At 36.8% G+C, this 14,232-nt stretch overlaps 3 protein-coding genes across 29 annotated transcripts in view; 1 reads left to right on the top strand and 2 right to left on the bottom strand.

The window, feature by feature from the left end:
- LOC110189834 (Guanylyl cyclase at 76C) overlaps positions 1-6,010 on the bottom strand; it is a 39,583-nt gene extending 33,573 nt beyond the window's left edge. For 2 of the 25 annotated variants that reach the window (XM_086834545.1, XM_020960031.2), the window contains exons 1-3: positions 5,847-6,008; positions 2,518-2,735; positions 1,411-1,683 (exon numbers count right to left, since the gene is read on the bottom strand). The gene's annotated coding sequence lies outside the window, so the exon portion shown is untranslated. Of the gene's footprint in view, positions 1-1,410; positions 1,687-2,111; positions 2,736-5,846 lie in introns of those variants that run through there. The other 23 variants (XM_086834526.1, XM_020960030.2, XM_086834538.1 and 20 more) reach the window with 16 other exon arrangements.
- Positions 6,011-9,193: 3,183 nt separating this feature from the next.
- Positions 9,194-10,106, top strand: LOC110190184 (protein PBDC1). The gene is made up of 3 exons (XM_020960532.2): positions 9,194-9,376; positions 9,435-9,542; positions 9,608-10,106. Exons 1-3 carry the CDS (start codon positions 9,365-9,367, stop codon positions 9,974-9,976), a joined length of 489 nt encoding a protein of 162 aa, XP_020816191.1. The 5' UTR covers positions 9,194-9,364; the 3' UTR covers positions 9,977-10,106.
- A 403-nt stretch (positions 10,107-10,509) lies between these two features.
- Hr78 (Hormone-receptor-like in 78) lies at positions 10,510-14,058 on the bottom strand. 3 transcript variants are annotated; one of them, XM_020960083.2, is made up of 5 exons: positions 13,809-14,058; positions 13,344-13,423; positions 12,929-13,261; positions 12,099-12,374; positions 10,510-11,951 (listed from the first exon to the last, which is right to left on the bottom strand). In XM_020960083.2, the coding sequence occupies exons 2-5, from the start codon at positions 13,381-13,383 to the stop codon at positions 10,768-10,770; spliced, it is 1,833 nt and encodes a 610-aa protein (XP_020815742.2). In that variant the 5' UTR covers positions 13,384-13,423; positions 13,809-14,058; the 3' UTR covers positions 10,510-10,767. The 3 variants fall into 3 exon arrangements, with proteins under 3 accessions (XP_020815742.2, XP_020815744.2, XP_020815743.2); XM_020960085.2 differs by having other exon boundaries at positions 12,935-13,261; positions 13,809-14,035; XM_020960084.2 differs by having other exon boundaries at positions 13,608-13,996.
- Between the last annotated feature and the right edge of the window lie 174 nt (positions 14,059-14,232).

A 14,232-nucleotide genomic window follows, 5' to 3' on the forward strand; every position in this document is an offset into this window, starting at 1 on the left:
CCGTGACTTTGAAGATACAGAAATGGGGAAGTCGATTCGAACGAACGGCCTCAACATATTTATTACTTAATGTTTTGCGAACAAACAGCTTGAAAATGGGGAACCATTTGTATTTCTGTGCAAATGTTGACAAAGAACAGATACCCAAAACGAATTAAATTCAAAGTTCAAGCTATGAACGTTTTGCGTTCCTGCCAGTTGCCAAAAATAATATTCTGTAAGGTCTCGAGGAAGCTGTCAATTACACTCGGAAAACCCACCACCCACGAGCTCACACACTCGTAAGCAGTGCCTCAGCGCCTCACTATAAATACACAAAATTATATATATAGAACGCTTTCCGACACATCGAACATTTCAATTTCATTAGCGAACTGAAAATAATGTAAACATACACAAAAATCCAAAAACTGCAAATATACATTTGATTTTTTCTCTACTTTTCCACACCATAAAAATTTAATGCGACCAGAAAACAACTAAAATTGGTTAATAAAAAAAAGAAAAGCTAAATGGGAGAAATTGTATGGGGAAAATGTTAGAACTCTTAGTGGAAATGTGAGCACTCGAAAAAATAAAACCGAGAATGCTAGGGAAAGCCAACTTGTTGCGGTTCATTGCTGGCATTTTAGTGGTCAACTTTTATCGAAGTTGCCCCGTGTGATCCACGTGGCGAAAAATAAAGTCCGGAAAATAAAGTCCTGATGGCAATTTAACTGAAGTACTGGTTTCATTGCAGTGGCTTTAACACATGCTCACAACCAGAGGTCTGAAATATCTCGACTTTCAGTTTACCAAAAAGTTTTGGTTTTTGACCGAAGATTGAGAGGCAGATTGAATGCATAGCAATTAAATTAATTTACAAGAATTATAATTGATAAAATTGGAAGAAAAAGAAACTCCGTACAGAAGTGCTATTATACTAAATTATCTCTACCATTTTATTCTATAACTCAATTTTCAGACGTTTTACGTTTATTGAATCAGTTACCATTGCACCATGAGACATAAATAAATTTCTGATATCACAAATATTTGGTTAACACTTAAAAATGACAATACTTTTTGAAAATAAAACAAAAACCTTAATAAATGCCAACCAGTTGGTGTTTATCGTTCGATTTTGATTAAGATAAAAAAAGCGCACTGATTCGTAATATTCGTAAAAAAAAAAGAAATAGAAAAGAAGAACTTGAGTATAGTCGAAGTCTATTATTACTTATTCTTTATTTTACGTCAAAGAAAATATTAATTTTAAAACAAGGGTGAACACAGCTTATAGTCGTCGAGTTCGATAGAAAATAAGTCTTCGTTTTGCTAGACATTTTTTGCTAATCATTTTCTAAATCGGTATGCACTAAGGTTCCGAGAGATCGTTTGAGGTTCTTAATAAAGATTGGGCTTACTCACATGGACTGGCCTTCCTTATCCGATCTCTCCACTCTCCGCTTTCGCCTATATGTATATTTATCCGACGCTCTCACTGCGGATGCCTCCCACGTCGGCGCTCAGCTTTGCTAGATAAACTTTTTATTTTTACACGATCTTGGCGTTCTTTTCTTTTCTCTCAATTTTTTTTTTTTAGATATTTGCACTGTTTTTCCTAATTGGTTTGCCTTTTGGCCGTTTTACGATTGTTCACTTCGAGCTTGTTGTTGTTGCGGTTGGTATTATTTACCCGCTCTGCTTTTTATACGGAAAATAATGCGGTTAATTATAATATACATTTCAATTTTGTAACTGTGTTTGTTGTTTTTGAGTGAGAGAGAGCGAGTGGGAGAGCAAAGAACATTACGGTAAATTCTATAGAAAGGGAATTGTATGGAAAACGACGGACAAGTAGAAAGACAAGAGCAAAATGCACCGCATTGTGGTAGGTTAAACGAAAATTATAGAGACAGCGAAAGACATAGAGAGAGAGAGAGAGAGAGTGGGAGAGAGATTGAAACGAAGAATCTGGAATCACAATGGACCTTCGTTAGAGCAAAAACAAAAAGTTTAAATAATGGAAAAGTATGGTCTTTTGTGTTTGTTTTTTGGGCTTTACACTCGGGTAACCAAGCTAATCTCCCAACGTTCGCATATCGAAATACAGAGCTCTGCAACATTACACTTTTTATGCAGTATCAGCGAATTTTATGGTCGCGATAAAGATGCGCGCTGTAGTCGCTTATCAGGAGAACGAACCAAATCTGTTATCTTTGCACTTTTCTCCCCTCGCTCGGATCGCTCGCTCGCTCACTCACTCACTCAAAAAACAATTATCACAAATTCCAGTTTTCGTTATTTTTTGAGCCGTTTTGTTGTAAACTTTATAACGCGGCGGCTGCAAACACTCTTGTTAACACATTTATAGGAATTTGTTTTTCATTCAACTATAATTATTAACACAAACCGCTCACAGAATAATATTCAAAACGCTGTTCGGCTTTTTACTTTATTTTTCCCTTACTTTTTCGCACTCTTTGGGTTTTGTTTTTGCCCCAATCCAATCAGAAAAATATATATTAAACATACATATGCATAATATCGTTTTCTATGTGTACGCACGAGAGAGCGTGTGTGTATGTGTGTGTAGGGGGAGCGACGCACGCGGCTTTGGCAATCCGAAAAGGCAACTTGAGGCGCAGGCGAATAGAATAATACTGTGAAATACCGAAAGCCCCAAAGCCCCAAACGGAAAGCGAGCGCGACTCCACATGCCTCTCAGTGCGGCCATCTCAGCTTGTTTCCCGCTGCAAGTAGGTATACCTATCTTTATTAGATCTTAATCGGGAAATCAAGGAAACCGATATTGTATATTGTTAAAGAAAAATTATGCGTTTGGAATAGAAAAATTATAAAAATGCGAAATAAAAAAAAATTTACTTCGAATATTTAAGCTGGTCACTTCCTGAAAAAGTTGCATGTGAATAACAATTTTTTAAAAGACGATCCGTGTTGTGCATTATATTATTTCATTTACCAGGAAAATAATGAAATTATAATAATGCATAAAATTTCAGATTTTTCGTCCTAAATAATGATGTTTATCACACTTTGGCATCACTGTCTGCCATTCTCTCTTTTCCTTACTCTCTCTCGCTAATTGACGCTGCCGCTGCAGATCAACATGTGTGTGATATAGGAGAGAGAGAAGAGAGAGAGAGAGAGCCGCCAAGAGCACGCAATCTCTCGCTCGCACACATTCATGCAATGGCATCTGCAGCGAATTCTATTTTTAAACTTAAATTAATATTGTTCTTTATTTTATCAGCAGCGGCGCGAAAATAAAGCAAGCAGCGCCGACGCTCGTAGGCGGTTGCTGCTGATGTTGAGAAGAAGAAGAGGAAGAGGAGGAAGGAGATGAAGGCAGCAACCAACGAGAAAACAAATAAATAATACGAGAAAAACTAGACGCTGCTAATCAGGCAGAGAAAAGATATCACTGCTCTCTTGTTCTCGCTCTCGCTCCTTCTGTCCCTGTCTGCTCTCCATCTCTCTCTTTCCATCTTCTTCGCCTGCTATCACCGCTTGATAAGAAATGCGTTAATCTTTATTAAGCGCTGCGCCTGTGTGTGTGGGTGTGTATTCCTCTCTCTGTGCGAGCGCGAATGTACGTAGTACGTACGGAGTATTTACATGGGAGTTTTTCAATTTCTGTTGACAATTTCCGCTGGAAACTTTTCGCTGAAAAGGTGCTAAACGAATCTGGTAAAGTCGAAAAGGAAAATGTAATTTATGCATTAGGCAGCAGAAACAGGAAAACAGAGAATAGGAGAACAAGCTCTGAGAGAAAATAGAAAAATCGGCCCAAGACTGCATCAACAACTTGTTGGAATGACTCAATATTACGGTGGGGCAAATTCTAATGTAATGCAATAGCAGTAACTACAAATACCAATGCGGTCCAAAAATGTATTATTTGCATAATTTAGGTGTCCTTTGTGAGTTAAATCCCTTATACATACATATTTATGTATGTATGTACAATATACATACATATGTGCACTCATAAATATATTGTCCGCCCTTATACTAAGAAAAGGTTGCATTGAATTTATAGCAAGGCACCATAAAACAAGGCAAGCCACCATAAATATATTTATTTTCCTCAAAAGTAGGGCGTTTCTTTCTGTTTTGCTTTGTTTCGTTTCTCTACTTTTCATAGTTACTTACCAAAAAAGTAACAAATTTTTTTATTAATTCAGCCATAATTACCCATTTCTAACTGCAAGAAACAATTCACCTTTAATTTTAGAAAATTTGTTTTCAATATTTAGACACATCGCCCCAAAATAAAGAAATTTTTCAAACATTCAAGAAAATTTTCCCTAGATTTGAAGAGGATTCTTTCCTCAGATTGCGGCAAAGTTGTCTCAAATCTATTAGATCCTTTTTTATGGCAAGTTTCTAAGTCTTCGATAAATTTAGTACAGTTGATTTCTATATTAGGAAAATAAATTATTATTATATTATTATTACTTTATTATAGTCATCTATTTCTAAAATGATATAAAATATATATTTTTAAAATGAGTGAAATAGCTGATATCCTAAACTATAAGAGCTACTATAGCAAGCATCATTCGAGGACAAATATGGAAGTTATTGGATAATAACGTTTTGGGAATCCAAGTTTATTTATTTTCTACGTTCCATAAACTATTTTAATTTCATCGAGTCTTGGATTACGGCCATTCGCCTTTTCATTTAATACACAAACATTTGTGAAATAAATCAAAATATAAAAAATTTTTCGGGAACGTTCTTAAAAACAGCGAATTTAAAGACCATTTATCAATTTAAATTTTACTAAATATAAATATTTTTTATTTGTTAAAAAAAATTAATAATTAGACACAAGAACAAGCGACACGCGTGACGAACTAGAGTGATGGGTTTTATCAGCCGCGCCTTTCTATTTTAAGACACTTTATGCCCAAATTGGCAACTCATCCGAAATACGAAATTATTTTCAACAATCTGCAAAATAAAAACAATGGCTATTTTAAGGGGGGACGAAAATAAGAGAGAAATGGCAAAACTACCGGGGGAGGCAAAAAAGTGCGTGCGCGGCGCAGTCAAAACAAAAACATAGCAGCGAAAAAGTGCGGTTTTTTGCAGCAACGCGACGTGACAAGTGCACAGAGCCGAATTGGACATTTTTATGCATAGGCCGCCTTTGTATTGTGAAACTTTTCCGACTTTGATTTTTTGTGTTGTGCATTTGTTTTTATCACTGTTGCACTTTTGCCACTCGGCGATCGTGTGGGTGTCTCTGTGTGCGTGCGTGTGTCTGGTCTGTGTTGAAAAAGCAAAGCAGAACGCAATAAACACTTGCGGCGTCTTTCTTCATTAGCTTATGTACATATGTATATCGCGTAATGCAGTTTTGGCACAAAATTCACATATGTACATACATATATGTATATGTATGTACATAAGTAAGGTTCGTGTATGGTTTTACTGAGGTTTGCGTAGTTCTGATTTACTTTTCAATATCATGTACCTTCAAAACACTATTCTCGAATTTATCGCTAATTTAGGTGGAGATTTTTCGCTGGTTTTATAAAATTTTTCGTTGTTTTTGATAACAAAATCAATTGTTTCGTGTTATTTTCTGCGAAAATATTTGTACGATGTTTTCCAGTTTTGCCATTTACTTTCTTTTCTGGCGGTGCGTTAGCTCTTTTGATTTGCATTAAATTATTCTTCGAGTTTTTCCGCATTAACCTGTTTAAAACTCAAACCATGCATTTTGAATCAGACCCTTTTGTTGTAAACAAATAAGCTTGCATTAATTTATAAGTGCCTCTATAAACTATGCTGATAAAACAGCCATTTTTAAATGTTGGTTACATTACATTCAATCCAAAGCCTTTATATTTATTTAAAATGAAAAGACGATTTTGTTATTTCTCTGAAGATAGCACAACGACGCGGCAGATAATTTACTCCTTGAAAATTTATGAAGTGACGATTTTTTCCGCGGCACAACCGCCTTCGTTGATTGCAATTTTTGAACTGAAACTTTTTGAACTTGCGCGCGCGAACGTGTGTTGCTAGTTTAGCTTACTTCAAGCTAAAGCTGGCATATTTAAAAGTGCAAAAGCTTATAGCCTTAAAAATAGCTTAATTTAATATTTATCTAGCACATTCTACTATATATTAAATAAGAAACATAAATAAATAGATATATATGCATAAATCCTATTTATACTACGAGTGTTTTACTTTATAAGAAATACAAATAATATGGTTTATACACATGTTTAGTAATATTTTCCTAATACCGTACATTTTGCAACCACATAGTTATCTTAATTAAATGTTTTGGTTCACACATAGTTTTGCAGTCTAAGAAATTAAACCACAAATTATTATTATATGAATTATTTTCTTTATATTTTCAATTTCGGAAATTGACCCAATTGGCACCAAAATTTTGTTAACTTATTTGAAAAGTGTAACCGCTAAAAATGTTTGTTTATATAATTTGGCTTAACCAATAATAATAAATAATAACCACTGTTACTATACAGTGCGATTCAATTAGCAGAACGCTGTTATCCTTTAAAAATGTAAAGTTGCATAAGCAAAATTCTGTTAGTCTCTTGTAGTGTTATACTCTGTTAATAATCACTCTCAAAATTAAGTTTTACACGTTTACCGAACAACGATGTCAAATTTTATATGGGAATGTACAATGTATGATGCAAGTAAAATAATCTCTTAATCACAAAGGAGAACAAGCAGTGAACCGAACTTGAGAGCGCACCAACTATGATGCGGCTACAATCGGTAGTACTGCAGCTCTTTTCCCACTAGATTTAGCGTTTTTTAATTTCCGAATTGTTTCTGTTTTCGGTACGAATCTGAAATAATTTTTTGTTCAATTTATTAAGAAAACAGTAATGTATACATTCTTGTTTTTGTTAAGCATTTCTATTTTTTATTTAGCCTGTTTTAGCTTATTTTTGCACAAAATATAGTTTTTACGGGTGGTCATAACCTCGTAACAGTGACGCGACCACAACATCCACAATCCACAAAAATGCGATGCAGGGATGTATGAAAAAAATCAAAATATTTAAAATTGTTGGGTACATTTTTAAGATCAGCGAACAGAGGGAATTTGTTCTTATGTAGACAATTTCCACACCTTTCTTTAATTTCAGTTTTACTAAATATCAATATTTTTTTTGTTATATTCAGATTAAAACTCACCAGACACCAGAGATGTGGTGTGAAAAAACATGAATTTATTTTAAATTTAATTACGTTTTTTTATATATAGATGGGGCCTTTTAAATGTTTAAATTCAAAATACGATTAATCTGCTGAAGAGTCGATTGGTAGGTGGCGCTGTATTTCGTAGCAGAAATAATTATGATAGTTTAAGCAGCTCCACCTGTCAATCGATATCTCTGCAGTGCCCATTGACAAAGCAATTCGTTTGGTGCTACAGCACCCTCTACATTCTAAATAGATCAAAAAACCGAGTGACCAAATTTTGATCTTCTTTATATGCCTTCAAAAAATGTCCTTTTTTTTTTATTTTACAATAAATTTTATTAAGCAAAAATTTGATTTAAGAAAATAAATTAAAAATTTTATTATAGAAAAAAATATAATCTATTGATCACAAGTGGTAGAGGGGATCACATCGAAGTTTGCGAGCATGAAAAATAAAAAAATAAAAAATAAATAAAAAAAAATAATAAAAATGTCAATCGATGTCTCTGCAGTGCCCATTGACAAAGCAATTCGTTTGGTGCTACAGCACCCTCTACATTCTAAATAGATCAAAAAACCGAGTGACCAAATTTTGATCTTCTTTATATGCCTTCAAAAAATTTCCTCTTTTTTTTATTTTACAATAAATTTTATTAAGCAAAAATTTGATTTATGAAAATAAATTAAAAATTTTATTATAGAAAAAAATATAATCTATTGATCACAAGTGGTAGAGGGGATCACATCGAAGTTTGCGATCATGAAAAATAAAAAAATAGATTAAAAAAAATAGATTTAATAATCATAAGCATTAGCAAGCAACTATTATGACCCAAGTAGGTCCTGCGCATTTAGACACCGGCTGGGGCCATGTCTCGGCTAACCCTGGTTCGAGCCGTGGGTTCTCAACCCGGCCCACTGGCACACGTAACGTAAATAAACATCGAATCCCTTATACGAGAGAATGACGTTTGACAACACTTAAACTGAACACCATAAACTTCGAAACTTAACGAAACTGGTAGTTTTTAAAAAATTTAATTTTTTAAATATTTAATTTAAGGGAATTTTTGGCTGATGGTGTGATCTCGATAATAAATCAGTTCTTACATTTTACATTACTTTTTAAAATGTTTTGTTGAGCAGACACACGAGGTGAAATTATGAAATTCCTGATGGAAATGAAATTTTTGGCTGATGGTGTGATCTCGATAATAAATCAGTTCTTACATTTTACATTACTTTTTAAAATGTTTTGTTGAGCAGACACACGAGGTGAAATTATGAAATTCCTGAAGCCGAAACATTGAATTGAATTGAAAACGATTGAAAACTTTATGGGAATAATCTGCGATTCGATGACATAATAATATGTACGGAAATTTCTATCTCCAAAACAAAAGCGCCGGGGTGCATTTGCAAAGCTTTGAAAAAAAAAAGTTCGGCTGGCTCGACTTTAAATGCGATTCACCCTCCAGAATGAGCCTGCCTTCCGCCAAATTTGTAATTCGCTGTTTAAATGTTTATTTACTGGGCGAGCGGGAACCGTTCGAAGATGATACCAACCTCTTTTCTAGATAGGGTGACATTCCTGACCAGATTTCGTATCCGTCGCTATGCGATACTATCGATAGGCATCGCCTTTAGCCTGAGACCGGTAGGCTTTAAATGGCCATAACAAAATAAAATAAACTAAGTAAAGGCGTTATTTTATTTTAATGCGTTTTTTAAAATGATGCTAATATTTACGATATTATCGTTATACATTATATTCTAATTAAATGCGCCCCAAAAATATATCAAATATCGTTGGCGATACTATAGAGGTTTTTACGGTTGTTGATGGTCATTATTTCCGATGCTAACAAAATAATTTATGAAATATGAATGTGAAAACAATGTAAATATATATATATTTTGTTTGCTTAAAGTAAAATGATAAAGTTTAATTAATTTCGCATAACTATTGAATAAAATACTTCGATAGTCACCAAAAGTCATCGATTTTATAGTGCAAACAGTGCCTTTGCTATATACAAAAAACGTATAGATTTAAACGCTTGATCGCGGCTGGTCTCACAGTCCGATAAATAAAGAAACGTGCTAATGTTTTAAAGTTTTTCCTCAAAGAATATAATTTGCAAATATGGAGATGATGGTAAGTTGTAATCAGTTGAAGAACCCAGCCGTTTGTTTACTATGTTCATATATTTCAGCAAGGAGCATCACTGCTCTCGCGCCCAGCCGATGAATTTGGTAATGATTCCTTAGTGGAGGAAATGTGGGCTGCGAAAGCTCTGGAACATGCAGAGGTTCACTTTAATGTAATGCATTTAATATTGTATCGTATGGATTATAGTTTGTTAATGGTTGTTTTGTATTTCTGCAGCTGCTGACCAGCGTCCACCCCTCAGAACTGAGACTCACGCCATACGACGACCAGATATATGCTACCTTCCGTCAGGACTTTCCGGACCTTCAGGTGGGCCACCTGACCGATGAAAACCTTAAATCCGACGTGGAGAAGCAAAAGTGGCGGCAGTTTGCGGAGAAGTTTAATAAAATGGACGACTACTCGTATGGCACTCTGATGCGTGCTGATGCTACTAAGGAATTCTCGCCGGATAACTCAATCTTCGTGTTCCGCGTTCAGTTTCTAGCAATTGAGATTGCCAGAAATCGTGAGGGTCTCAACGATGCGGTTCACAAGCAGCACAAGCCCCCAAGAAAGATACCGGATGAGTCAGAAGCTCAATAACGTCTATTTAGGGTTGCTTTTAAGTTGTAAAGACTAAATGCCTGTTTAGATGGCACTCATCTCTAAGCTATGATTATCAATGAACATATATTTTTCTAAAAAGTATCGAAATAAAAAAAATTTTAAATTATATTATCAATGTTGACCAAAAAATGTCCGTTACTGGTCTCCTGCATTTTGTTTTAGACGTGTGAAAATTCTAAATCTTGCGAATATCTAGATATTGCAGACAACAAACTTAAATGAAACTAATAAGTATTTTATAACATCTATTAAACTAAAGATTACAATATAAGCGTATTTTGGGCATATGCATGTTTTTTTATTCTATTAAAAAACAAATTGTTTAGCGATTTTTTTCTATAACGATACTTCTTAATTATTTCGATAGTTTAAAAAATAATTTAACCGTCTGATTATGTTTAGTTATTGTGAATCAAATTAAAACCAAATCAACTCTGAAATTTTATTAAAAAAAAAAAATAATAAGAGAAATTATACACCAATGTTCCCAAAAACGGAATCCTTAAGAATTTAATTTTGTAAACATTGTTTAAAAAACATATTTTATTTTATCTTGTAAATTTACCTCTTTTAATTATAATGCGAATAACAATAAGCTCACGGCTTATAAGTTTCAGTATTGTCTGATAAAATATTTATTAAATATAGATAATGGGGATTTTCCTAATTTCTACGTGTATTGCCCGCACTTGGTCCATCTTCAGTCTTGCTTGTGGGCGTTGCGCAGCTTCATTGCCCGCCCCGCATATTCTTAATTCTTCCTTCAACTACAAACCACTGGTATTGCTAGTCATCAGTATAAATGGAATCAGAGCATCCATCTGCATCTGCCCAACCAAATTGGCGAAAAACAGCTCCTCCATGTCCTCTGCATCCAGGCTGCTTAGTGGTAAAAGTCTGGCCACTAGTGCATGGAAACGCTCCTCTCCTTCACCACCAATTCCTCCCTGTCGACGTAAATTTGATAAGGCTTTAAGTTGAACTTTTCGAACGTATCCCCGTAGCTGGCGCTCTTTGCGCTGCTGCAGCAGTGACGGATTGAAGAGCAGGATTAGTCGCACAAGCCCGAACTCAAGATCCGTGGCGTCCAGCGATTGTAGTTCCTGAACAAAATCGTGCAGGGTGCGAGTGAGATTGGCCATCTTGGAGATCTTGAGGGGTTCAATCTTATCAATGTCTGCCAACTGCCGAGTGCTCTGTATAAACTGCCCAATAATAGTAGATACCGATAACTGGCCCTGACATTGGGCCAACGCTACAGCCATGAGAGCCGGCCAGGCACCTCGCAACAGTTTCACTTGACTTTGGGCGTCCAGTTGATCAAACACTGGTACTTTGCGAAGAGTGTGGATAGTAAGAAAAATAATCCTCGAGCCCGTTTCACACACATAATGGATGTTCAAATACGAGTGAACCAATGTCGGAGGTTGAACATTAAATGCGCACTGGGCGTCAGTAAGCAGATCCTGTTCAAATACTACCTCATTAACCACAAAATCGCTCGCGCTGGAGCCTCGATTTCCACCGCACTCAAAGTCAAGGTCCATGTGCTCCAGTTCACCATCGGCAGCATCCTCGGTGCCGCTGTCCTCCGCCTCTGAATCGCATTCTGGCTTCAAACTAAGATTCCCACTCTTCTCCAATTGATTCTGGATAGGTTGCAACACCTGTAGTCCCTTGTGAATCACCCGCATATCCATCGAGCTCTGGATAAGGCCCATTGTCGAGGTTGTAGGGAGTGTGGTCGTCGGTGCCTCGCCTCCAGCATTAAAGTTCAGGTGCTGTGAATTATTGTTGCTGGCGCTGTTGGCCAATAGCTGCAGGCACAGCGTACTGCTATTGTCCATCGAATCATCTTCGTCGTCTTCAGGATCTGCTTTGGGAAGATCTGGGGAGTATGTGCCGCTCTGCTGTTGCTGTTGTTGCTGTTGCTGCTGTTGTGTGGCAAACACTGGAAAAAAAAGGTTTCTTATTAGGGCCAAGATCTATTTAAGTCGATTAAACTCATAAAATAAATTTACTGAGTGAGTTTATAAATATTTTTAAAACGCTTAATTTGCAATTCGCCAGAGAGCGAAAAAAATAAGTTTGAACTCACTTAAGGTCTGCGTTAATTCAGCAAAGTTCAGGCCCATTGGGAACAAATTCTCGTTCAAGTTGAACGGCGTGGCAGGGGTGCTCTGCACAGGGGGCGTGGCGGCGGCCTCGGCCTTGACACTGTGCCCTTTACCACGCCCACCAGACTGATAGCTTGCTTTCCCGGACAGGTAAGTGGAGGAGCCTCCTCCACCACCAGAAGCGGATGAGCCACCTGCTGCTGCGTTAATGATTCCCTCCTTTCTGTCCACAATCGGCTTCCTTTCATGCTGCACAGCTGCAAATCAAAGAAATGTTTGTGGCCAAGAACGGAAAGCAATTAATTGGAGCAAGAAGTATGTAGGATTGCGATGTGATGCGGTTCGATGATTCATTTCAGGCGGGTGAGAGTGAGGGTGTGGATATGAGTGAGTTAGCGTGTGTGTGTGCTAGTTGGAAAGGTTTTTGTGCCCCCACAGTTGCAAATATTATATGATGAGCAAGTAATTGCAGTGGATATCCAGGTAAGGTGAGGCTACCGTTGCGATAAGTAGGTCTTTCGATCAGCAAGGTTTTGAAGCTTCGCGAGAATTTCATTACCAAACTGTAATTAAATTTAAAACAGGCAATTACAACAAGAATATTTGGATGGGTATGTGGATGTTCGATTAACAGAAGTTTGACCTGTTTACGGTTTATACTGAATTTACTAGTATTGCTCATCATAGTATCTTTCCTTAAATAAATATCCACTGAGTTCATGTTCATGGATTTTTACTGCTGGAGCACGTACACTCTGGCTGTGCCAAAGATTCGTTAATTGCTTGAGACGACGACTTAAACGAAAATTACAATCACTTCGCATGCCGCTGGCCAGACACTTCTGCAGCCTGCAGAACTGGCACCGGTTCCGATGGTGCTTCGTCACCTCACAGTTCATTGCGCCTCGACATTGGTAGCCCAGCTGCTTGCGGATAGAGCGTTTGAAGAAGCCCTTGCAGCCCTCGCAGCTGATGGCGCCGTAGTGGCGCCCGGAGGCGCGGTCTCCACACACTAGACACAGTTCCACGCTCAACGTGGCGGATGCTCCGATTCCCACGGCTCCTGCACCGCTGCCCACTCCCACTGAAGGGGCGCCGCCCGACGCACTGCTACTTCCAATCAGAGTCATCGCTCCTCGGTTTTCTACAAGGTCAGAGGGCAATGGCAATGTCAGACTGGGTTCCAAGGTGCATTGACTCGACTGCGACCAGTCGTACGGACTTACCTTCGCTTTTGATGAACGCCTCAACCTTAACGCCGTCCATTGTTGGTATATACAGAACTCGGCGTATAAATAGGCGTAAACTTAAAAAAATACATATATATATGTTTATTATTAAGAAGAATTATTATTTTTAATACATTAGGCTTTTGGTTTTAACAATAAATCAAGATTAGCCTGCGACTTTCCAAGCATTGTTAAGAATTGAAGTAATACTTTTTTATGAAATAATGGATTTTTTTTTATTAAAAAATAATTTGAATATACCCCGCTTCCGATTAGTTCCGAAAGCATGAACGCGTGATATTTTTCTTTTCATATACCAAGTCTTTAAGTGGACTTATAATCAAGCTTTCTATTATCTTGACCGCGACTGTGAGCACTTCTGCTACGTTAGCTATTTACTAGAACCCGTTTTCACTGCATTTGTGTTGGTGTATGGCAATGTGAATGAATTGGTCTGCTTACTTGGGTCTTGCTAATTCTTATAGGAATTCAGTCATCACCATTATTAAACTTTTAAAAGATCACTTTTTTAGGGCACTATGGTTATACACTACCGACGATTTAGTGCAATATTCTTAGACTCGTTTAGCTTGCTTGAACCTTTTTTCTCGCGAACAATGGCAGCGTTTGCCAGGCTTTCCGATTGCAATGCTACACTCCCACAGAAAAATAGCAGATTTATACCTCCGCGGCAGCTGGTCATACTGGCAAATACCAATGTGTGTCCACAAAATATACCAAGCTGCTTACAGAAATATACTAAGGCAATAAAATACCAAGCCACCTGTTGAGCACCCTAACCAAATCCCATTTTAACGGCCCGTTGTGTATTTGATTTATAAATTAAACGTAAAATTGCTTAATCAATTTACTTTCTGTAATTAAT

The sequence above is a fragment of the Drosophila serrata genome, unplaced genomic scaffold (assembly GCF_035046125.1).
Source record: "Drosophila serrata isolate PLE 108 unplaced genomic scaffold, ASM3504612v1 contig_272, whole genome shotgun sequence".
Taxonomy (NCBI): Eukaryota; Metazoa; Arthropoda; class Insecta; order Diptera; family Drosophilidae; genus Drosophila; species Drosophila serrata.